The sequence below is a fragment of the Sapajus apella genome, unplaced genomic scaffold, assembly GCF_009761245.1.
Source record: "Sapajus apella isolate SASKATOON/1434 unplaced genomic scaffold, GSC_monkey_1.0 scaffold159, whole genome shotgun sequence".
In the NCBI taxonomy this organism is placed as follows: domain Eukaryota; kingdom Metazoa; phylum Chordata; class Mammalia; order Primates; family Cebidae; genus Sapajus; species Sapajus apella.
Window position 1 is genome coordinate 2,255,457 of NW_022437099.1, and position 24,167 is coordinate 2,279,623.

Sequence of the window (24,167 nt, forward strand, 5' to 3'; positions counted from 1 at the left end):
TTTTTTTTTTTTTAACCAGAGAGAAAACCTTTTCCCAGAAGTCACTTCAGCCAACTTCCTCTCAGGTCCCATTGGCCAGAATTGGGTCACATGACCATCCCTAGCAGCAAGAGAGGCTGGGAAAGTGACTAGCTGCCATTTTCAGCCTCTGCAGTAGAGACAGGTTGGCTGCACATGAGCAACCAATGGTGCCCGCCACACTGTTACTTCTCAATCACCACTGCAGGGTAAGAGGAAGAGAGATGCTGCCCGAATGACGGTCTTCATCAATAACACATTTATCCAGGAAAAATATTCCACCCAACATGGTTGCCTAGGCATGCCTGGTGGTGCAGTACTGGAGACACATGGGCTGCTTCTACTGTGTTGGAAGATACTGGTTTCAAACTGTTAGCTGAGAGGTTTTGGATTCTGGTCTTTTCTTTTTCTTCTTTTCTTTTTTTTGAGATGGAGTCTCACTCTGTCATCCAGGCTGGAGTGCAGTGGCACAATCTCAGCTCACTGCAACTGCTGCCTCCTGAGTTCAAGCAATTCTCTTGCCTCAGCCTTCCAGGTAGCTGGGATTACAGGTACACACCACCATGCCCAGCTAATTTTTTGTATTTTTAGTAGAGATGGGCTTCACCATGTTGGCCAGGCTGGTCTTGATCTCCTGACCTCAGGTGATCGACCTGCCTCAGCCTCCCAAAGTGCTGGGATTACAGGCATAAGTCACTGCATCTAGCCACATCCATCCTATCTTTAAAGCCTTGTGTTTTAGAAAATTTGCTGTTCGATTCTACATATGAGAACAATTCCACCTGGGATGGGACCTGCAATTCTCCCTGGCTGTGTTTGCTTTCTTCTCTGGGGCTGGGGGGCAGAAACAGTTCAGCTTTGCTTGATGATAGTTTTCCTGCTACAGATTTTTATGTTTCGAGAAAGAAAATTGCAGGTCGATGGTATTTCGCTGTTCCGTGTTAAGACACCCAGCTCTTGGCAGCTCATGTATGGCAGCAGTGTTGAAATGTACTAGTTTGAGGCATCTAGATAGGAAGCGCCACCTCATTTCAGGAAGACACCAGAGAAGTCATTAGAGTGTTTTTTATTGTTAGCTTCCACCATGCTTGCTGCATTCCTATAAAATGAGGAGTCAGAGCCGGGCGCGGTGGCTCAAGCCTGTAATCCCAGCACTTTGGGAGGCCGAGGCGGGTGGATCACGAGGTCAAGAGATCGAGACCATCCTGGTCAACACGGTGAAACCCCGTCTCTACTAAAAATACAAAAAATTAGCTGGGCATGGTGGTGCGTGCCTGTAATCCCAGCTACTCAGGAGGCTGAGGCAGCAGAATTGCCTGAACCCAGGAGGCGGAGGTTGCGGTGAGCCGAGATCGCGGCCATTGCACTCCAGCCTGGGTAACAAGAGTGAAACTCCGTCTCAAAAAAAATAAATAAATAAAATAAAATAAAATGAGGAGTCAGGCCAGGTGTGATGGTTCACTCCTGTAAACCCAGCACTTTGGGAGGCCGAGGCAGGTGGATCACCAGAGGTCAGGAGTTCAAGACCAGCCTGGCCAATATGGCAAAACCCCATCTCTACTAAAAATACAAAAAATTAGCCGAGCATGGTGGCAGGCACCAATCCCAGCTACTCAGGAGTCTGAGGCAGGAGAATCACTTGAACCCAGGAGGTGGAGTTTGCAGTGAGCTGAGATTGTACCATTGCACTCTAGCCTGGGCAATAAGAGCGAAACTCCATCTCAAAAATAATAAATAAGTAAAAGAAAAAAAAGGGGAGGGGAGGGAGGAAGGGAGGAGGTAATTGCTATAGATTAGCTATATGATTTTGAAGACTCACCAAGAGGTCTAAGTGTCAGAACTGGACAATCCATGGAAGCCAGGCTCACCTGCGAGCTCCCTGGGGTGTGGCTGACCACCTCGGCAGGCTCCTGGCTGTTCCTGATATTGTCCTGTTGCTGGTGAAGCAGGGTGAGGCCTGCCGCAATGTCGCTGGGCACCAGATCTGTGTCCTGGGTGGGAAACCACAATGGCCTGTCCTGAAGCCCAGCAGGCACCGTCCCTGGGTTCCCTAACATCCAGTCTTCTCTAGTTCATAGGCACACACGCACACACAGAGACATTTCCAGGCACACAGGTATCTTACAATGCATTCTCCTTGCAGGACTGCTTTTCTATGTGACCTTAATATATTGTCACATCCTGCCCTCAGACGGGTCCACTGGAGAACATAAAAATGCTGTTCATCTGTCTTAAAATTTCACTTCAACTGACTCAGCTATTTTTAATCTACTATAAATATTTTGTAAAGTGAAGAAATCAATAGATAAATTATCCGTTGTTGTAGCAATACACCATTTTAGCCCAAATTCATACTCTCATTTCTTAAGATTCTGAAGGTTTTGCTAAAACACAGTGGATGGTAGAGATTTATGAGACTAAACTCATACTCGTTGGGTATGGCAAGCCTCAAAAAGGACCCAAAGCTAGGAAAGCAACAGACAGACAGTCTCCTTGGGCCTGATGTACTCTTTTTCTCCAGGAAATGGAGGAGTCAGGAATCCCCAATCACCTGTAAGAAAGGACTTGCAGCCTGTAAGAAAGGACAATATACTGGCCGGGCGTGGTGGCTCACGCCTGTAATCCCAGCACTTTGGGAGCCCAAGGCAGGCAGCTCACCTGAGGTAAGCACCAGCCTGGCCAATGTGGTGAAACCCCGTCTCCACTATAAATACAAAAATTACCAGGCAGGGCAGTGGGCGCCTGTAGTCCCAGCTACTTGGGAGGCTGAGGCAGGAGAATCGCTTGTACCAGCCTGGGCGACAGAGTGGGACTCCATCTCAAAAAAAACGATAAAACTGCCTCGCTTTTCCAGGCGATGGAATGCTTAAAGAAAATTTATATTTAAAAAAAAAAAAAAAAGCTGGGCACGGTGGCTCACACCTGTAATCCCAGCACTTTGGGAGGCCGAGATGGGCAGATCTCGAGGTCGAGAGATGGAGACCATCCTGGCCTGTGAAACACTGTGAAACCCCATCTCTACTAAAAATACAAAAAATTAGCTGCGTGTGGTAGCATGTGCCTGTAGTCCCAGCTATCAGGAGGCTGAGGCAGGATAATCACTTGAACCCAGGAGGCAGAGGTTGCAGTGAGCCGAGATCGTGCCACTGCACTTCAGCCTGGTGACAGGGCAAGACTCCATCACAAAAATTAAAAAATATGAAAAAAAGGAAGGACAATGTACTGGCCACTCGGCCCAGAGCCATCAGTTCTGCCTATGATATAGATTACAACATCCTCTAGAAATAGCCAGCTTCTGTTCTTCCCTTTTCCAAATATCTTAAGACTAGGTTGAAGCACTCCTTTAAGTTACTTAGGGGACACGCTTCCCTCTTCCCTCTATGAAGGCTGCTGCTATGGCTTGGTGTCAGGCTCCAGGACCAGCCCTGGATGGTGCAAAGTTGGATAGCGCAGAGGTGGGCGGAGAGACTGGCAGGTGTGCAGGATGTCCAGAAATCTCTTCCTCCCTTACCTTGTCTCACTACAGAACGTAAGAGCATTTATGAGAGAATGTCATACAGAAAGATCACACACTGCATGTGAAAGAAAAACAAGCGTTTTCAAATCACTGAAGAAATCGCTCTAGAATGATGATCCCTCCTGAGCTGCAATCATCTATTCAAACTGTCTTCCAAAAGTAGGATCATCGATCATTTCCATCATGATACAAAGTGGTAAGAAGTCACGATCTGATTCCACCCTCAATTCATGCCACTGCCTGTGCTTGGTATCTGCTCAGTACTCACTGCAGTTTCTTCTCAAAGTATACAGCTTCCGTTATTTAGTTCCTTACAGTCTAATGCAGCATCTTGACAGGGCAGTGAGTGGGTGTCAATACAAAGACATCCCCTACTGGGAGACAGGCTCTGAGAAGGAATGGCCCTTGAAGTTAACTGCTTCCTGGAGGGCTTGTCACACACAGACAGAGTGTCTCCCGCCACCCCCTCACACACCAAAAGATGCCAGGTTCTCAAACGCTGTTTTATGGGAACAGAGGGACAGGCTCCATCAGAAGCATTCACTGAAACAGAAGAAAGAGACCAAACCAGATCCCCTCGGCTTACTGAAAAGTAGGTTGAGAAAAGCTCTGCCGTACTCGAAAAAGCAACCCGAGTATGGTCATCTTTCCCAATGCAACAGCACAAGAGCTTGATTCTGGTTTCCCACACGCTTGTAGCTGCTGTCTTGAGGCCATTAAGTAACTGGCTTGAATCATGACTATCCAGGTGGCTGGGGCCAGCAGATGAATATGGAGCCATTTTCCCCCCCAGAGGGTCAAAGACAATGACAATGGAAACCACCGTGGCAGCGATGATGATCCAACTGCAAAACAGAGAGAGGAAAAGGCTCGGTGACTGCAGGCCCCAGGCACAGGCATCAGGGATCCCTCCTCTGGGTTCAGTTTCTAAGTCTCTACCACGGAGTGTCCTGTTACCAAGCAAGATGCAGCTCTCCCAGAACCTGCCTGAAGTGAGCAACTTTCTTCTAGAAAGTTCCTTATGAGGCTGGGCATGGTGGCTCGTGCCTGTAATCCCAGAACTTTGGGAGGCCGAGGCGGGTAATCACAAGGTCAGGAGATTGAGACCATCCTGGCTAACATGGTGAAACCCCATCTCTACTAAAAATACAAAAATTAACTGGGCATGGTGGCATGTACCTGTAATTCCAGCTACTCGGGAGGGTGAGGAAAGGAGAATCACCTGAACCTGGAAGTCAGAGGTTATAGTTAGCCAAGATAGTGCCACTGCACTCCAGCCTGGGCGACAGAGCAAGACTTCGCCTCAAAAAAAAAAAGAAAAGAAAAAGAGAAAAGAAAGAAAGTTCCTTACGAATCAATGGTTAACCCAGGCCCTAGAAAGATTACAGCCCTAAAAGGAAAGGCCGCAAAAAGAATAGGGCAGAGTTGCAGCCTGGGCCCGGAAGTAGTGGGCACTTATTCTCCTTTAGAGTCTCAGGGCTCTTCTCATGAAAGCAAAAGAATTTCCTTATCACAGGGTACTCTGATAGACCTTTCATCTATGTTTAAATATTTCCACGCTGCAAGCCACTGTATTCGGGAGCACCTGCCACAGGGAAGATGTCCCTTCCGAAGGGGCTCTGCTGCCCCCTGGTGGTGTGACTTAGGAAATGCGGCAACAGCCCAGGTCTAATTCCTTATTTATAACAGAGGGTGTTGAGGGGGCAGAACTGGATCATCTCCAAGATTTTTAGCCTAGAAAACACGAAAACCTTATGGTTCTAGATATTATTCCCTGTCCCACTTCTGGACACCATATCTCTTCTTATACCTTTAGTTTTAGTTTTTGATCTTGTTTTGGTCTTCGGTTTTCTTCTGAATACTTGTAAGAGAAAGGTTAGGAATAAAAGACTTCAAGAAAAAAAAAAAAAGGAACGTAGAAAGGAGAGAAGCAGTAAGAAAAGAAATCTACATTAATAAATGCATAATGAAAGATGAGTTATATTTCATTGATAAACAAGTGTCTCTAAAATTTTCATGAGTTACTCAGAAAGTAACTCCAATTTCTAACTATTTCAGGAAGCTCGAGGAATGCCAGGCTCTCTGTCATGTTACAAGCGTTTGTTCCCCTATGTCTCAAATGCACTGAAACTAAAAGCGAAGAAAGGAGACCTCACCTGACCACGACGGTTGCGATGATGCCGTTCACAACTGTCCTGTCGCACTGAACACCATCTGCCACCCAGGCGGCCCCCAGAGAGGCCCAGACCATCTCTGGAAAAAAGAGTGCCAGCCGGATGTAAAGCAGCTTAGACATAGACTTCCGAGGTCCAGGGTTACAAATCGTTCCTGAAATACAAAAAAACATGCTTCCTCAGAGATGAAGAGCTTCCTTTCTGCAAAAATATAGTTTTTGCAGAGCATACATCTGTACTGTTCATACACCTGCCTCCTGACTTTTCCGACTTGTGATTGGTAATCAGTACCTAAGTTAGACAGCAAGTGACAAAGTGAGGATGGGAAACATGACAGTAAGTCTCAGGCTCCTTTTGAAGATTTACCAGGGATTAAAAACACTCCTGGGTTAGGCGAGGCACAGTGGCTCACGCCTGTAATCCCAGCACTTTGGGAGGCCGAGGCGGGTGGATCACAAGGTCAAGAGATAGAGACCATCCTGGTCAACATGGGGAAACCCCGTCTTTACTAAAAATACAAAAATTAGCTGGGCATGGTGGCGCACGCCTGTTGTCCCTGCTACTCGGGAGGCTGAGGCAGGAGAATTGCTTGAACCCAGGAGGCAGAGGTTGCGGTGAGCCAAGGCTGCGCCATTGCCTGGGTAACAAGAGGGAAACTCCGACTCAAAAAACAAACAAACAAAAAAAAAACCACTCCTGGGTTCTAACTTGGGTAACAACATAATCATTGCCAAACTGCTATACATCTGAGAGCAAAAGAGGAGACTATTATTAATTAAGCTGGGGCTGCGTGCAGTGGCTCAAACCTACAGTCCCAGCACTTTGGGAGACCAAGGCAGGTGGATCACCTGAGGTCAGGAGTTTGAGACCAGCCTGGCCAACAGGATGAAACCTCATCTCTACTAAAAACACAAAAATTAGCGAGGCATGGTAGTGGGCGCCTGTAATCCCAGCTACTTGCAAGGGAGGCTGAGGCAGGAAAATCACTTGAATCTGGTACGCAGAGGTTGCAGTGAGCCGAGATCGTGCCACTGCACTCTAGTCTGGGCGACAGAGTAAGGCTCCTCCTCAAAATAATAATATTAATTATTATTATGCTGGGACAACAGCCACAAAACAGAACTGTCCCAGGCAAATAGGAATATATGGTCACCCAAGTTCTAACAGCCAGAAAATAAGCTGCACATCCCTTTGAGACCTATATTGTTCTAGACACCAACCTAAAACACTTTATGCCCATTCTTCATTAATCCCCACAATGACTGGGTTAGTCATTATGTCATTTTACCTATGAGGAAACTGAAGCTCGGATAACTTAATACCTATCTTCTTTTGGAGACAGGGTCTCACTCTATTGCCCAGGCTAGAGTGTGGTGGCATAATCACAGCTCACTGCAGCCACAACCTCTTAGGCTCAAGTGATCCTTCCACTTCACCCTCCCCGCTGGCTGGAACTACTGGTGCACACCACCACCATGAAATAGACCTAACAGTCCCATACACAGTTGTTTTGTTGTTGTTAATTTTTGTGTTTTTTTGAGATGGAGCCTCACTCTGTCACCCAGGCTGGAGTGCAGTGGCGTGATCTCGGCTCACCACAACCTCTGCCTCACGGGTTCAAGCAATTCTTCTGCCTCAGCCTCCCGAGTAGCTGGGATCAGAGGCATTATACACAGCTACTTTTGTATTTTTAGTAGAGACAGGGTTTCATCATGTTGACCAGGCTGGTCTTGAACTCGTGATCTCAAGTGATCTGCCTGCCTTGGCCTTCCAAAGTGCTGGGATTACAGGTATGAGCTATCATGACCTGACAGTTGTTTTTGGATAAACATAGAAATGGATTCTTCTGGTAAGCTTGAAACTTCTTCTTTTTTTTTTTTAACCTGAGTTCCTTTCTCAGGAAAGAACTTTCAGGAAGTATCAAAAACGGAAACTCACCAGATCACCAAAAAATGCCTCTTTGCCCTGCCCTGGTTCCGAATCCGTTTTCTGTTTATAACAGGGAGATGGATTTGAGACCAAGCTCCTTTCTCAGTGGCTGTAGCACCAGATTGAAGCCTTCTTCTTTGGAAATACTCAGTGACTGGCTTTCTGTGGGGCAAGCCACAGGCCCCAGACTGAACCCCTGGTGTTTTGCTAACAACACCCAGCTAACTGTTCATTTTTTTGTAGAGACAGGGTCTTTCTGTGTTGCCCAGGCTGGTCTCAAATTCCTGGCCTCAAGCAATCCTCCACCTCGGCCTTCCAAAGTGCTGTGATTACAAGTGTGAGCCACCATGCCCAGACTACTTTCTAAGATATAATCCAGGTCTGTGTGACATGTGCTATTTGTCCCCATGGTCTTCATTTTTGGGAAGTAAACAATTCTGTTGTGTGAGGCCACTTGAAAATGTCTCACACTTAGACCTGACATTTTTACTATATTTGTAAAACAAATATTTAAGTACCTATAGAGTTCTGTGTAGTTTTGCTTTATTCTGAGACAGAGTCCCACTGGAGTGCAGTGGCACAATTTCAGCTCACTGCAACCTCCGCCCTCTGAGTAGATGGGATTACAGGCATGTAGTACCACATCTGGCTAATTTTTTTGTATTTTTTTTTCTTTTGGAGATAGAGTGTTGCTCTGTTGCCAAGCTCCAGGCTGGAGTGTAGCGGCACCATCTCGGCTCACTGCAACCTCTGCCTCCTGGGTTCAAGTAATTCTCCTGGCTCAGCCTCCTGAGTAGCTGGGACTACAGGCATGTGCCACCACGCCCGGCTAATTTTTGTATTTTTAGTAGAGACAAGGTTTCACCATGTTGGCCAGGATGGTCTCGATCTCTTGACCTTGTGACCCGCCCACCTCGGCCTCTCAAAGTGCTGGGATTACAGGCATGAGCCACTGCGCCCGGCCCATTTTTTTGTATTTTTAGTAGAGACAGGGATTCACCATGTTGGCTAGGCTGGTCTTGAACTCCTGACCTCGTGGTCCGCCCACCTCGGCCTTCCAAAATGCTAGGATTACAGGCATGAGCCACCCCGTCTGGCCTGTGTGTTTTAATTCATAATGTAAAACCTAGACTCTCTCCCTTTGGGAAGTTATAATAAACACTGATCTAAGTAACATAAAAATGCCAGATGGGCCAGGCGTGGTGGCTCACGCCTGTAATCACAGCATTTTAGGAGGTTGAAATGGGAGGATCAAGGCCAGGAGTTTGGAACTGCAGCGGATACCACCACTGTACTCCAGCCTGGGTGACAGAGCAAAAATCTGTCTCGAAAAACAACAAAACAAAAAACCAAAACCCACATAATTGAAACAAAAACGATTGAAAAAAATCTAAAATTTAATAAAAGACTTGGTAAGGAAATAGCTTTATTATTTTTTTTTTTCTGAGGTGGCATCTCGTTCTGTCGCCCAGTATGGAGTGCAGTGGTACAATCTTGACTCACTGCAACCTCCACCTTCCAGGTTCGAGTGATTCTCCTGACTCAGCCTCCTGAGTAGCTGGGACTACAGGTCTGTACCACCATGTCTGGCTAATTTTTGTATTTTTAGTAGAGAAGAAGTTTCACCATGTTGGCCAGGCTGGTCTCAAACTCCTGACAAGAGGTGATCTGCCTACCACAACCTCCCAAAGGTTGAGGGATTACAGCTGTGAGTCACCGCATCTGGCCAGGAAATAGCTTTTAAATTCCAAAAATTACCTACTGTTAGAATGATTTAAATAGTTACATTTTAAAATATTAGGCAATAACAGCCTCATTTTTGGCACAAAGACAAAATTTCATAAGCTAAATAATTGTAATAGTAACCTCTCTGAGGGGGAAAGGGTGCAGGTATGGTAAAAACAACAAAACAAAACAAAACAAAAAACACAATTCTATATCTGGAGCTTGTTATAACAATAGTCAAACACCCCAGAGAAACAGGAAACAGTATTTGCATACACACTGCTTCCTGGAGGGCTGGGATTCTAAAAACAGATACATCATAATGTCAGCAGCACCTGGACCTGGAACTCCAACTGTGATGACAACTGCTGATGAAATCCACAGACAAGGAATCAAGAGATGGAGTTGCTCTGAATTAGGATCCAGAAAATAAGATACTGATCCCAGCACATTAGGAGGCTGAAGCGGAAGGACTGCTTGAACCCAGGAGTTCAAGACCAGCCTGGGTAACACAGAGAGACCTCAACTCTGATTATTTTTTTAAAAAGATGATGATGATGATGATGATACTGAGGAAATCTCCTTTACATAGTTTTGCCTGCCTAGAAAAAATTTCTGGCTGGGTGTGTTGGCTCACACCTGTAATCCCAGCACTTTGGGAGGCTGAAGAAGGTGGAGTGCCTGAGCTCAGGAGTTTGAGAAGAGCCCAGCCAACATGGTGAAACCTTGTTTCTACTAAAATACAAAAAATTAGCCAGGCATGGTGGTGTGCACATGTAGTCCCAGCTGCTCAGGGGCTGAGACAGGAGAATCGCTTGAACCTGGGAAGCGGAGGTTGCAGGGAGCCAAGATTGTGCCACTGCACTCCAGTCTGACGACAGAGCAAGACTCTGTCTCAAAAAGAAAAAAGACAAAAATTATATTTTATTTCTCTTTAAGATAAAGAGATTCTGGTATGAACCTGGCTGGTGCAGCAGGCCTTGTAAGGTCACTGGCCCCATAACCAAGGAACACAGCTGCATTCCTGAATGTAATGTCCTTACCACCACCTTGGTTAAGTAACTCTGTCATCCATCATCGGGCATAGCCACTTATGTAAGAGCAACAAAAGGAAGGGCTAGGTCCCAGAATCGTTACATTCACCTCCTACAGCCACTGCAGCAATTGTCTCTGGCCCCAGGTTAGTCATGAGCTCTTGGGATACAAACGCAGAGAAGACACAAGCAGACATCCCACAATCAAAGCCAAACATGGTACATGGCACACCATGTCAAAGTGCTCTTCTATCAAAACATGGTAGTCATAAGGGTGGACCATCCCTAATTAAATCTCCCACAAGGTGGAGCTGTAGGATTTCATCTGGGAGGTTTTCAAATAAAAAATAGAAACTAGGCCGGGCGCAGTGGCTCAAGCCTGTAATCCCAGCACTTTGGGAGGCTGAGGCAGGTGGATCACCTGAGGTCAGGAGTTTGAGACCAGCCTGGCCAACATGGCAAAACCCTATCTCTATTAAAAAAACAAAAATTAGCTGGGCGTGGTGGCGGGTGCCTACAATCCCAGCTACTCGGGAGGCTAAGTCAGGAGAATCACTTGAACACAGGAGGCAGAGGTTGCGGTGAGCCGAGATCATGCCACTACACTCCAGCCTGGGTGATGGAAAAAGGCTGTGTCTCAAAAGAAAGAAAAGAGGAAAGAAAGGGAAAGAAAAGAAATGAAATGACCACAGTATCAAAGTTTTCCCCAACTGAGCTACAGAAGAAGAGGATCAGTCTTCTAGATGGGAAGGACTGAATTCCACCTGCTCCAAACATTCCCTCCACAATATGTGATGTTCCTTTTAGAGAGGAGTATCAGCCAAAAGCTAAATAAGCATTCTTTCAGCTCAGATGACACACTATTGGGACTTGATTTATGAAACAAAAGGGACAACCAGAGTTAGCGATGTTGGCCGGGCGCAGTGGCTCACGCCTGTTATCCCTACACTTTGGGAGGCCATGGCAGGAAGGTGGAGACCCGCCTGGTTAACATGGTGAAACCCTGTCTCTACAAAAAAATATAAAAATTAGCCAGGCATGGTGGCAGGTGCCTGTAATCCCAGCTATTTGAGAGGGTGAGGCAGGAGAATCGCTTGAACCTGGGAGGCAGAGGTTGCAGAGAGCTGAGATCCCACCACTGCATTCTAGTATAGGCGACAGAGCGAGATTCCATCTCAAAAAAAAAATAAAAATAAAAATCATTTATATTTCCGTTACTGTTCATTTTCTTTGCCCATTTTTCTACTGACCAATGGTTTTTTCTCTCTTTTTTTTTTTGGTAGGGGGACAAAGTTTCATTCTCGTTACCCAGGCTGGAGTGTCGTGGTGCAATCTCTCGGAGAATCAAGTGATTCTCCTGCCTCGGTCTCCTGAGTAGCTGCGATTACAGGCACTTGCCACCACGCCTGATAGAGACGGAATCTCGCTCTGCTGCCAGGCTGACATGTAGTGGCGCGATCTCGGCTCACTGTAACCTCTGCCTCCTGGTTCAAGCGATTCTCCTGCCTCAGCCTCCCAAACAGCTGGGACTACAGGTGCACGCCACCACATCCAGCTAATTTTTTGTATTTTTAGTAGAGGCAGGGTTTTATCATGTTGGCCAATATGGTCTTGCTCTCTTGACCTCATGATCTGCCCAGCTCGGCCTCCCAAAGAGCTGGGGTTATAGGCATGAGCCACTGCGCCCTGCCCTGATTTTTTGTATTTTTAGTAGAGACGAGGTTTCGCCATGTTGCCCAGGCTGGTCTTGAACTCCTGACCTCAGGTGATCCACTCGCCTCAGCCTCCCAAAGGGCTGAGATTACAGGCGTGAGCCACCTCGCCAGGCCAGTTTCTTTCTTTTTTATTACAGAAGCCCTTATTGCTAAGGAGACTGCCTGCCTCTTTGTCTCATGTATTACAAAGAGTTTTTCCTCATTTGTCTTTTTAACCGTTCCTTTTGGTACTCTTCACCAAAATACATATGCAGTTAGTAGGTATATTCTGTTCAATACATATATATTTTTTTCTTTTTTGAGACAGTCTTGATCTGTTGCCCAGGCTGGAGTGCAGTGGCGCGGTCTCAGCTCTGGGCCCGCAAACCTCCGCTTCATGGGTTCAAGTAATTCTCCTGCCTCAGCCTCCTGAGTAGCTGTGATTACAGGCACCCACCACCACGCCCAGCTAATTTTTTGTATTTTTAGTAGAAATGGGTTTCACCATGTTGGCCAGGCTGATCTCAAACTCCTGACCTCATGATCCGTCTGCCTTGGCCTCCGTAAGTGCTGGGATTATAGGCATGAGCCACCACCCCTGGCCTTCAATAAATAGTTTTAATAAGGCATATGATGTTATGTGTAACAAACTAACAATGAAATGAACGTGTTTTTGTAAAATACTGTTTTCAGTTTGATGCCACTGCCACTGCACCCCAGCCTGGGCAACCAGCCCTGACGCAGCCCTTAGTAAGCCACACTGTACACATGGTTTCTTTCTTTCCTTAAGCATCTGGCACCAATGACAGCCCACACTTGGGGGCCCACAGAGACCACAGAAGTGGAAACTCCATCAATCTAGCCTCCATGAATCAATGTTTTTAAAGGCATATAAAATACACAGAGCCAGCCAGACACGGTGGCGCATGCCTGTAATCGCAGCACTTTGGAGGCTGAGGCAGGTGGATCACCTGAGGTAAGGAGCTCAAGACCAGCCTGGCCAACATGGTGAAACCCCCTCTCTACTAAAAATACAAAAAAATTAGCTGGGTGTGGTGGTGCGTGCCTGTAATCTCAGCTACTCAGGAGGCTGAGGCAGGAGAATCGCTTGAACCTGGGAGGCAGAGGTTACAGTGAGCCGAGATCACACCATTGCATTCCAGCCTGGGCAGCAAGAACAAAACTGTCTCAAAGGAAAAAAATACAATTACAATACAATACAATACAATACACAGAGCTCTGTTTTCTATGTTACTGTGGTAAGCAGGCCCATGCCATTCTTGTTGGTCATCCCAAACCCTAAGGCCTTTTTCTCATGAAAGATATTCCTGCTAACATTTCTACCCTCTACATTTCCCCCACGAGCAAACAACTATTTCTTCTCTTTTTTCTTGAGACAGAATCTTGCTCTGTAGCCCAGGCTGGAGTGCAGTGGTGTGATCTCAGCTCACTGCAGGCTCTGCTTCCTGGATTCACGCAATTCTCATGCCTCAGCCTCCTGAATAGCTGAGACTACGCGAACACACCATTGCGCCCAGCTAATTTTATTTTTAGTAGAGACGGGGTTTCTCCATGTTGGACATGCTGGTCTCAAACTTCTGACCTCAGGTGATCTGCCCGCCTCAGTCTCCCAAAGTGCTGGGATTACAAGTGTGAGCCACCACACCCAGCCGAGCTAACATCTTTTACGTTTCAGTCCTTCATTCCAAACCGTCAAGATCTTGATCCTGTCATTCATTGTATCCCCACCACCTCCCAGTGCACCGCCACCACCAGCATGCATCTGATATGCATAACTCATCCATTCCAATTCAAGCAGTGACAAAACACTAAAACATGACGATGGTGGCATGCCACACAGCCCTGCCTCTGACTGATGAATCCTTTCTATGGATGCATTTCTATTAGTCACCACAGTGCTCAACTCATCCTGTGAAGCAGAGGAATCAAACAGGGAAGGTTTCCAACACTTCTGGAGACATTCTCAGATAAATGGTTATCTGCAGAAAACTGTAACACATATTAAAAAATATAAAGAAAAGGTGGTCAGGCATGGTGGCTCATGCCTGTAAATCCTAGCATTTTGGGAGGCCGAGACAAGAGGATCACCTGAGCCCAGGAGTTTGAGACCAGTCTAAGCTATAGAGTAAGATCCTGTCTCTACAAAAAATAAAAATAAAAAAACTAGCCAGGTATGGTGGCACGAACCTGTAGTTCCAGCCACTTGGGGGATTGAGAAGGGAGGATCACTTGAGCCAGGAATTTGAGGCTACAGTGAGCTATGATTGTGCCACTGCACTCTAGCCTGGGCAACAGAGCAAGACACTGTCTCTAACAACAACAAAATACGTGTTACTGTTAACAATAACTCTTAAAAATAAAAGGGGCCAGGCACAGTGGCTCACACTTGTAATCCCAGCACTTTGGGAAGCTGAGACGGGCAGATCACTTGAGGTCAGGAGTTCAAGACCAGCCTGGCCAACATGGTGAAACCCCATCTCTACTAAAAATACTAAATTAGCCAGGTGTGGTGGTGGGCACCTGTAATCCCAGCTACATGGGAGGCTGAGGCAGATGAATCACTTGAACCCAGGAGGTGGAGGCTGCAGTGAGCAGAGAACGTGCCACCCTACTCCAGTCTGGGCGACAGAGGAGACTCTATCTCAAAAAATAAAAATAAAAAATAAAAAGGTAAATAGCCTAGTCTAAAACTGGTCAAAAAGATCTGAACAGACATTTCCACAAAAACAATATACAAATGACCAATAAGCAAATGAAAAGATGCTCAACATCAGTCATCAAAGAAATGTTCATCAAAGCCGTGAGAGAAAAAACAAATCGCCTGTAATCCCAGTTAGTTGGGAGGCTGAGGCAAGAGAACTGCTTGAGCCCAGGAGGTGGTGGTTGTAGTGAGCTGAGATCAGCCCACTGCACTTCAGCCTAGTGACAGAGCAAGACGCCATCTCAAAATTAAATAAATAAATAAATAAGGTACAGATATATGCTAAAACACGGATGAACTTGAAGACGTTATGGTAAGTTTAAGAAACCAGACCAATTCAGGTGAAGTGTCAAAAAAAAAAAAAAGAAAAGAAATCAGACCAAAAGGCCACACAGTGAATAATTCCACTTATATGATGTCCACATCAGGCAAATATACACAGACAGAAAGCAAATTAGTGAATGCTTAGGGCTAGGGGAGTTTGGGGAAAATGAGGAGTGACTGCTAAGGAGTACAAGATTTCTTTCTTGGCCGGGCACGGTGGCTCACGCCTGTAATCCCAGCACTTTGGGAGGCCGAGGCGGGTGGATCACGAGGTCAAGAGATCGAGACCATCCTGGTCAACAAGGTGAAACCCCGTCTCTACTAAAAATACAAAAAAATTTAGCTGGGCTTGGTGGTGCGTGCCTGTAGTCCCAGCTACTCGGGAGGCTGAGGCAGGAGAATTACTTGAACCCAGGAGGCAGAGGTTGCGGTGAGCCAAGATTGTGCCATTGCACTCCAGTCTGGGTAACAACAGCAAAACTCTGTCTCAAAAAAAAAAAAAAAAAAAGATTTCTTTCTTTCCTTTTTTTTTTGAGACAGAGTCTCATTCTGTTGCCCAGGTTGGAGTACACTGGAGTGATCTCAGCTCCCTAGTAGCTGGGATTACAAGCATGCACCAACATAATCTTTTCTATTTTTAGCAGACGCGTAGAGACAGGGTTTCACTGTGTTGTCCAGGCTCCTCTAGAACTCCTGGCCTCAAGTGATCCACCCACCTCGGCCTCCCAAAGTGCTGGGATTACAGGTGTGAGCCACTGTGTCTCGGCTGGTATGGGATTTTTTTTTTTGAGAGGGAGTTTCATTCTTGCTGCGCAGGCTGGAGTGCAATGGCGTGATTTCAGCTCACCACAACCTCCACTTCCTGGGTTCAAGCAATTCTCTTGCCTCATCCTCCTGAGTAACTGGGATTTCGTAGAAATCCCGTCTCTACTAAAAATTATAAAAGTAGCTGTACCATCACACCCAGCTACTTTTGTATTTTTAGTAGAGATGGGAGTTCTCCACTTTGGTCAGGCTGGTCTAAAACTCCCAACCTCAGGTGATCCACCCACCTCGGCTGCCCAAAGTGCTGGGATTACAGGCATAAGCCACCATACCCCGCCAGGATTTCTTTTAGGAGTGAAGAGAATATTCTAAACTTGATTGTAGTGATGGTTGCACAACTCTGTGACTATGCAAAAAAACACTGAATTGGAAAGTTTAAATAAGTGAATTGGATGGTATGTTAATTATATCTCAATAAAGCTATTAAAATAAGAAATAGGTATCAAATAGAAACGGCTACTTTTTACCTCTCATGCTGACACACATGATGGCTGACACAGTACATATGACAAGTGCCAGGAGAATCATGAGGACGATCAAGTAACTGCTGAGCAGGGATCCTCCAGCACAGTCCAGCTTCTCTCTGTGCATAAGATACAACGTCAGAATGCCAATCCACCTGGCAAAAAAAGGGAAAGGGTCAGAAATGAAATCAAAGGAGCTGCTGTGTAAAACATGATACAAAGAAATAAAAGGAGTTAATATTTTCTAAAACAAGGCAAGGTTCACTTTGGAATATAATTTTCTTTTTCTTTCTTTTTTTTTTTTGTAGAGACAAGTTCTTGCTATGTTGCTCAGACTGGTCTTCAACTCCTGGCTTCAAGTATCTTCCTGCCTTGGCCTCCCAAAGTGCTGGGATTACAGGCATGAGTCACTGCACCTGGCCTGGAATATAATTTTCAGCAATAAAAGATTTAGGCCAGGCATGGTGGCTCATGTCTGCAATCCCAGCACTTTCGGAGGCCGAGGCAGGTGGATCCTGAGGTCAGGAGTTCAAGATCAGCCTGAACAACATGGTGAAACCCCATCTCTACTAAAAATACAAAAATTAGATGGGTATGGTGGTGTGCATCTGTAGTCCCAGCTACTTGGGAGGCTGAGACCTGAGAATTGTTTGAACCCAGGAGGTGGAGGTTGCAGTGGGCCAAGATCACACCATTGTACTCCAGTCTGGGCAACAAGAGGGAAACGCCGTCTCAAAAAAAAAAAAAAAAAAAAGGAAAAAGAAAAAGAAGATCTAACAAGTCAATTAAAGAGTATGGCTTTCAGGCCAGGCGCGGTGGCTCAAGTTTGTAATCCCAGCACTTTGGGAGGCCGAGGCGGGTGGATCACGAGGTCAAGAGATCGAGACCATCCTGGTCAACATGGTGAAACCCCGTCCCTACTAAAAATACAAAAAATTAGCTGGGCATGGTGGTGCGTGCCTGTAATCCCAGCTACTCAGGAGGCTGAGGCAGGAGAATTGCCTGAACCCAGGAGGCGGAGGTTGCGGTGAGCCGAGATCGCGCCATTGCACTCCAGCCTGGGTAACAAGAGTGAAACTCTGTCTCAAAAAAAAAAAAAAAAAAAAAGAGTATGGCTTTCTTTTTTTCACGAGTTTTATATGTTCCATCCTTACCTTACTGTTCTTACTGTATGCCTGCTGTAGGCATGTGAAGCATTTAAAGCCCCAAGCAAGCAAATATAATGTGAGCTGCTGGAAAACAGCGCCATCCTGACTCAGAAATACACAACTGGTAAACCAACAAACTAGATGTCTGCTAAATTATTAACAAGATAATTTTTACTTCTGTGAATTCATAAGAAATTGACAAACATGGCTACTTCAGGCACACTGCCTGTAAGTAGCCCTGGTCTGAGAGGAGCAGTTAAAAAAAAAGAAAAAAATACGGAATTGGCAAATACACTGTAATTTGCTGTGTGTAATACATAAACCAATAGGGCAAAAACCAAGCCAGGTGACATGGCTCATGCCTACAATCCCAGCACTTTGGGAGGCCAAGGCAGGAGGATTACTTGAGCCCAGAAGGCAGAGGCTGCAGTGAGTGGTGATTGCACCACTCCCGCCTGGGTAGCAGACTGACACCCTATCTCAAAAAAAAAAAATAAAAAGTAGTCTCACTAAGTTGCCCAAGTTGGTCTCAAACTCCTGCCCTCAAGCAATCCTCCCATCTCAGCCTCTCTGTGTTGGGGTAACAAGCGTGAGCCACGGAGCCCGGCCAAAAAGCTACTTTTTCATAACAACGATTCATGCCCTATACAGATCCTCTGGGAACAGACTTCAGGCACCAATGCCACTTCCCACTGATTCCACACTTTGAAAGACAACAGCGTTGTATGTTGAGCCTGTCTGTTTCTCACCAAATGCAGCCACAACTGGCTCGGTATTTTTTCCCATCCTTCATTTTGCAGATTCAAGTGCTCTGCTTTTCCGTACAAAAGGAAGGAAGGGCACAAGTTGCTGCTCCCGACTGGAGAAAGGAGACCTCGAGGCCATGACCTCGAGGCGGCGGTGACACCCTCGCCGCTCCCAGTCAGGTCTTGGCGCTGCACACCGAGGGGTGCTCGTGTGGTGCAGCGCGGACTTTCAAGCTTCCCTGTGTGACCCCGGGTCCGGCCCACACACTCCGGGGGATTCGGTTTGTTATCCGTCAAATTGACACAGCACCACTGCCCACCTCTTCGGGCGGTGGTGAGAAGTCGGTAAGAGGTTGCGTGGCCAGCGCTGGGACCACGAAAGAGCTCGGGAAGCCACTTCTGTCACCGTCTCAGGGAACAGCTCGCCCCCCACCCCCGCGCCCTCCCCGGTGCGCTCCACCGCCCCCATAGCCGCCGTCCTTACCACAGCACTCGCACAACCAGCTCGAAGAACCCTGGGAAGACCAAGTCGTCGCTGGCGATGGCCCAGCGCCGGCCGAAGAGCACCAGCCCCGGCATGGCGAAGGTCCGGTCGCCTGTACTCCGGGCAGACCCCGCGCGCAGCTCACAGAGCTCAACCCAGCGCCAGCCGGGCGCCGCCACCAAATTGTCTGCGCCGACGCGCAGGCGCAGCGAGGGCGGGAACCTGGCCTGTGCTCACTCCGACTCTGAGACCTGCGCAGGCGCATTGAGCCCCATGCCGCCGCCTCCGCCGGAGCCCTCTACGCCTGCGCAAAAACGCTGACCGAAGCCGCTGGCAGTTGTTTGCAGGTTTGCAGATCGGTGAAATCCGTTCTGGTATTTCCTTTTTCATTTTCATGAAAAGTGCAGTAATATCGGTTCTGGTGATATTTCCTTTTTCTTTTTCGAGGTTTTTTTTTGGAGTGGTTTTTTATTTTATTTATTTATTTATTTATTTTGAGACGGAGTTTCGCTCCTGTTACCCAGGCTGGAGTGCAATGACGCGATCTTGGCTCACCGCAACCTCCGCCTTCTGGGTTCAGGCAATTCTCCTGCCTCAGCCTCCCGAGTAGCCGGGACTACAGGCACGCTCCACCATGCCCAGCTAATTTTTTGTATTTTTAGTAGAGACGGGGTTTCACCATGTTGACCAGGATAGTCTCGATCTCTTGACCTCGTGATCCACCCGCCTCGGCCTCCCAAAGTGCTGGGATTACAGGCGTGAGCCACCGCGCCCGGCCTTATTTTTTTTTTATACGGAGTCTCGCTCAGTTGCCCAGGCTGGAGTGCAGTTTGTGTGCTCTGCTCTCACTGCAAGCTCCGCCTCCCGGGTTCAGAAGATTCTCCGGCCTCAGGCTCCCGCGTAGCTGTGATTACAGGTGCCAGCCACCACCCCTGGCTAATTTTTGTATTTATAGTAGAGACGACGTTTCACCACGTTGGCCAGGCTGGTGATCCGCCCGCCTCGGCCTCCCAGAGTGCTAGGATTACAGCCGTGAGCCACCCCCCCCCCCACCAAATTGTGATTTTGTTCGTCAATCTGTGTTTTTGTTACTCCATTTGTTTTGTCTTTTGTCGATTCGTTTTATTTTTGTTGCTTTGTGCATTTTCTGTTTCAATTTTTTTTTTTTTAACGTGGAATTTAGCTCTTGTTGCCCAGGCTAGAGTACAGTGGGGCAATCTCTGCTCACTGCAGCCTCCACCTCCCGAGTTCAAGGGATTCTCCTGCCTCAGCCTCCCGAGTCGCTGGGATTACAGGTGTGTGCCACCACATCTGGCTAATTTCTATATTTTTAGTAGAGACAGGGTTTCGCCATGTTGGCCAGCTGGTCTCAAACTCCTGACTTCAGGTGATCCTCCTGCTTTGGCCTCCCAAAGTTCTGGGATTACAGGTGTGAGCCACCACACCCAGCCTTGTGTTGCAATTCTCAGTTCAATGCACCAAGCACCTGACCAACTCACAGCCAAGACTTTCCATCCAGTAACAGAAATACCTGCAGGAGGAATATCCCTGGAAAAGGAAACCCAGAATATAGAATTCCTGGGGCAAGAATGACCCTGATGTCTTTTCAGAGCAGGAAAAGGCCACAGGCAGTGAGATGGGTGATGGAGGCAGAGTAGTAACCAGGGAGACAGATAAATGAGCCATTATAAACTTGTGATGTGTGACTACTAGGGAAAGGCGTTTCCCAGGGGCTGGAGTGTAATTTTATGCACTAAGTGCAGCCTTGCGAAGTCCCAACCTGCTCAAGGTTCACAAAGTCAGCCTGGCTGCTAAAGGGGGCACAAAGGTTCTCAAGGTTCCCAAAGTCACCGTGGCTGCTAAAGAGGGCACAGCAGAATGAGAATGCACCGTGGGGTGATGAGCCCAGGCAGGAGATGAAGGTGGGGGTACTCAGAAGCGCTCAGCTGCGGGGTGGCTTCAGACCCTGAACTGGAGGGGTTTCTAAAATGGAGTTCCTTACAGCAAGGGGCAGAGATGGAGGCAATGTTGCCCATGCTTGCAAGTCTCACAGACCTGGGTATGAGTCCCACATCCACCACTTGACAGCCTGGGTCTTTGGGCTAATTCCTCCAAGCCTGAGGAGTTCCTCCCTATAAAATTGAAATTTCAGTCGGGTGTAGTGGCTCATGCCTGTAATCCCAGCACTTTGGGAGATTATGTGCCACCATGCCCAGCTAATTTTTGTGTTTTTAATAGAGACAAGATTTAGCCACGTTGCTCAGACTGGTCTTGAACTGACCTCAAGTGATCCGCCCACCTGAGGCTCCCAAAGTGCTGGGATTACAGGTGTGAGCCACCGTACTCTGCTCCTAACTCATTACTGTCTCTCACGTCATTCAGGCCTCAGCTCAAGGATCACTGCTTTAAAGAGGCCTTCTCTGACCATCTTATCTAAAACAGCAAAACTGTCAGTCTCTATTCCTTATTCTGCTTTAGTTTTCTTCATTGCACATAATCAGCCCCTGACAGTACGTCATGTTAATTATCTCTCATCTCCTCCTTTAAAGTGTAAGTTTCATGAGCAGAGGCACCTTGTCTGTCTTGTTCAATAGAGCACATTATAGGCATTCTTAAATGCTTAATGAATGAATAACTGATTACATATAAAGAGTAAGTGGGGCTGTCCCAGTGTCTTACGCCTGTAATCCCAGCACTTTGGGAAGCTGAGGCCGGTGGATCACTTGAGGTCAGGAGTTCTAGAATAGCCTAGCCAACAGGGTGAAATCCCATCTTACTGAAAATACAAAAGTTAGCTGGGTGTGGTGGCACGTGCCTGTAGTCCCAGCTGCTTGGGAGGCTGAGGCAGGAGAATCACTAGAACCTGGGAGATGGAGGTTACAGTGAGCCGAGATTGTGCCACTCTTCTCCAGCCTGAGCAACAGAGCGAGACTCAGCCTCAAAACAATTAGCTGGGGATGGTGTTATGCACCTGTAATTTCAGCTACTGGGGAGGCTGAGTCAGGAGAATTGCTTGAACCCAGGAGGCAGAGGTTGCAGTGAGCTGAGTTCATACCACTGCACTCCAGCCTGGGCAACAGAGCAATACTCCACCTAAAAAAACAAATTGCTGGCCGGGCGCGGTGGCTCACGCCTGTAATCCCAGCACTTTGGGAGGCCGAGGCGGGTGGATCACGAGGTCAAGAGATCGAGACCATCCTGGTCAACATGGTGAAACCCCATCTCTACTAAAAATACAAAAAATTAGCTGGGCATGGTGGTGCGTGCCTGTAATCCCAGCTACTCAGGAGGCTGAGGCAGGAGAATTGCCTGAACCCAGGAGGTGGAGGTTGCGGTGAGCCGAGATCGCGCCATTGCACTCCAGCCTGGGTAACAAGAGCAAAACTCCGACTCAAAAAAAAAAAAAAAAAAAAAATTGCAACCAAAAACACACAAAGCAACAACAAAAAAAATAAAACCAATCAACAAAAGACAAAACAAACAAATGGAGTGACAAAAGCACAGACTGGCACAAAACTGCAACTCAGAGGGGAGTGAGCTTGACCAAGCAGCTCAAGAGACCCTCAATTAGGGTTTTTATTAAGCTAAAACAATTTGGTTAACATCCCTGGCTAAAGTGGAAACTTCTATCTTGTTATCACTGAAGATGTGGCCTCTATGCTGCCTAATCCTGCCCAGAACTGGCTGCACCTGCTGATGTTTTGCTTCTGCCTTAACCCTTGTTAACCATTGGTTAAAAATACTTAAAGTAGAAGTGCCCCGATGTACGACCAGGCCACCCTTTTTTTTTTGAGATGGAGTCTTACTCTCTCACCCAGGCTGGAGTGCAGTGGTACGATCTCAGCTTTACTGTAACCTCAGCCTCCAGAGTTCAAGCAATTCTCCTGCCTCAGCCTCCTGAGTATCTGGATTTATAGGTGTGTGCCACAACACAGCTAATTTTTGTATTTTTGCCATGTTGGCCATGGCTGGTCTCGAATTCTTGACTTCAAGTGATCTGCCCCACCTTGGCCTCCTAAAGGGCTGGGATTACAGGGGTGAGCCACCATGCCCAGCTAATTTTTGTATTTTTAGTACAGACCAGATTTCACCATGTTGCTCAAGCTGGTCTTCAACTCCTGACCAGTGATCCGCCCAACTTGGGCTCCCAAAATGCTGGGATTACAGGTGTGAGCCACCGCGCCCTTCTCCTGCCTCATTACTATCTCCCACATCATTCAGGCCTCAGCTCAAGCATCGTGGCTTCAAAGAGGCCTTCCCTGACTACCTCATCTCAAAACAGCAAAACTGTCAGTCTCTATTCCTTATGCTGCCTTAGTTTTCTTCATTGCACATAATCAGCCCCTGACAGTACATCATGTTTGTTATCTCTTACCTACTCCTTTATTTTTTTTAATTTATTTATGAGAGGGAGTTTCTGGACCTCAAGTGATCTGCCCTGCTGCTAGGATTACAGGGATGAGCCACTGCCACCAGCCTCTCCTGCCTCATTTCTTTTTTATTTTTTTGAGACATAGTCTCACTCAGTCGCCGAGACTGCAGTGCAGTGGCAAGATCTCGGCTCAGTGAAACCTCTGCCTCCTGGTTTCAAGCAATTCTTTTGTCTCAGCCTCCATAGCACCTGGAATTTCAGGCGTGGGCCACCATGCCCAGCTAATTTTTGTATTTTTAGTAGAGACTGGATTTCACCATGTTGCTCAAGCTAGTCTTGAACTCCTGACCTCAGTGATCTACCTGCCTCGGGCTCCCAAAGTGCTGGGATTACAGGTGTAAGCCACCATGCCCAGCCGGAAATCTGGATTTTTTTAAAGCATTTTTTAAAGTGTTGAGATCTTCAGTTCTCAGACCTCAAAGTAAACAAGTAACTTTTTTAGTTTCAGAGCACACACCAGTTTCTGGATTACAGGTCTTTAAAATTTTTTTCAATTTTTTTTGAGACGGTGTTTTGCTCTTGTTGCCCAGGCTGGAGTGCAATATTGCAATTTCGGCTTACTGCAACCTCCGCCTCCCAGGTTCAAGTGATTCTCCTGCTCTAGCCTCCCAAGTAGCTGAGATTACAGGCATGTGCCACCATGCCCCAATAATTTTTGTATTTTTAGTATAGACAGAGTTTCTCCATGTTGGTCAGGCTGGTGTCGAACTCCTGACCTCAGGTGATTTCATCCACCTTGGCCTCCCAAAGTCCTGGATTACAGGCGTGAGCTACTGCACCGGCTTTTTAAAAAAAATTTTTTATATTAACTTCCTTTTGAGTCATCCATACAGGTCCACTTATTGTCACAGATACCTTATTAGATCAGTAAATACGTTCTGTGTTTTCATTCAGTTTTGGTAATGGAGTCAGTTGTAGTGTGGGGTTTGCT

At 46.9% G+C, this 24,167-nt stretch overlaps 1 protein-coding gene across 2 annotated transcripts in view; it reads right to left on the reverse strand.

Annotated features, from left to right (window-relative positions):
• Positions 1 to 19,063, reverse strand: part of DAGLB (diacylglycerol lipase beta) — a 38,924-nt gene extending 19,861 nt beyond the window's left edge. The window contains exons 1-5 of one of the 2 annotated variants that reach the window (XM_032266514.1): positions 18,805 to 19,063; positions 16,430 to 16,581; positions 5,692 to 5,863; positions 4,122 to 4,380; positions 1,887 to 2,009 (exon numbers count right to left, since the gene is read on the reverse strand). In XM_032266514.1, coding sequence (XP_032122405.1) covers positions 1,887 to 2,009; positions 4,122 to 4,380; positions 5,692 to 5,863; positions 16,430 to 16,581; positions 18,805 to 18,899 — 801 coding nt within the window. In that variant the 5' untranslated portion in view covers positions 18,900 to 19,063. The remainder of the gene's footprint in view (positions 1 to 1,886; positions 2,010 to 4,121; positions 4,381 to 5,691; positions 5,864 to 16,429; positions 16,582 to 18,804) is intronic. The other variant, XM_032266515.1, reaches the window with a different exon arrangement.
• Positions 19,064 to 24,167: the final 5,104 nt, after the last annotated feature.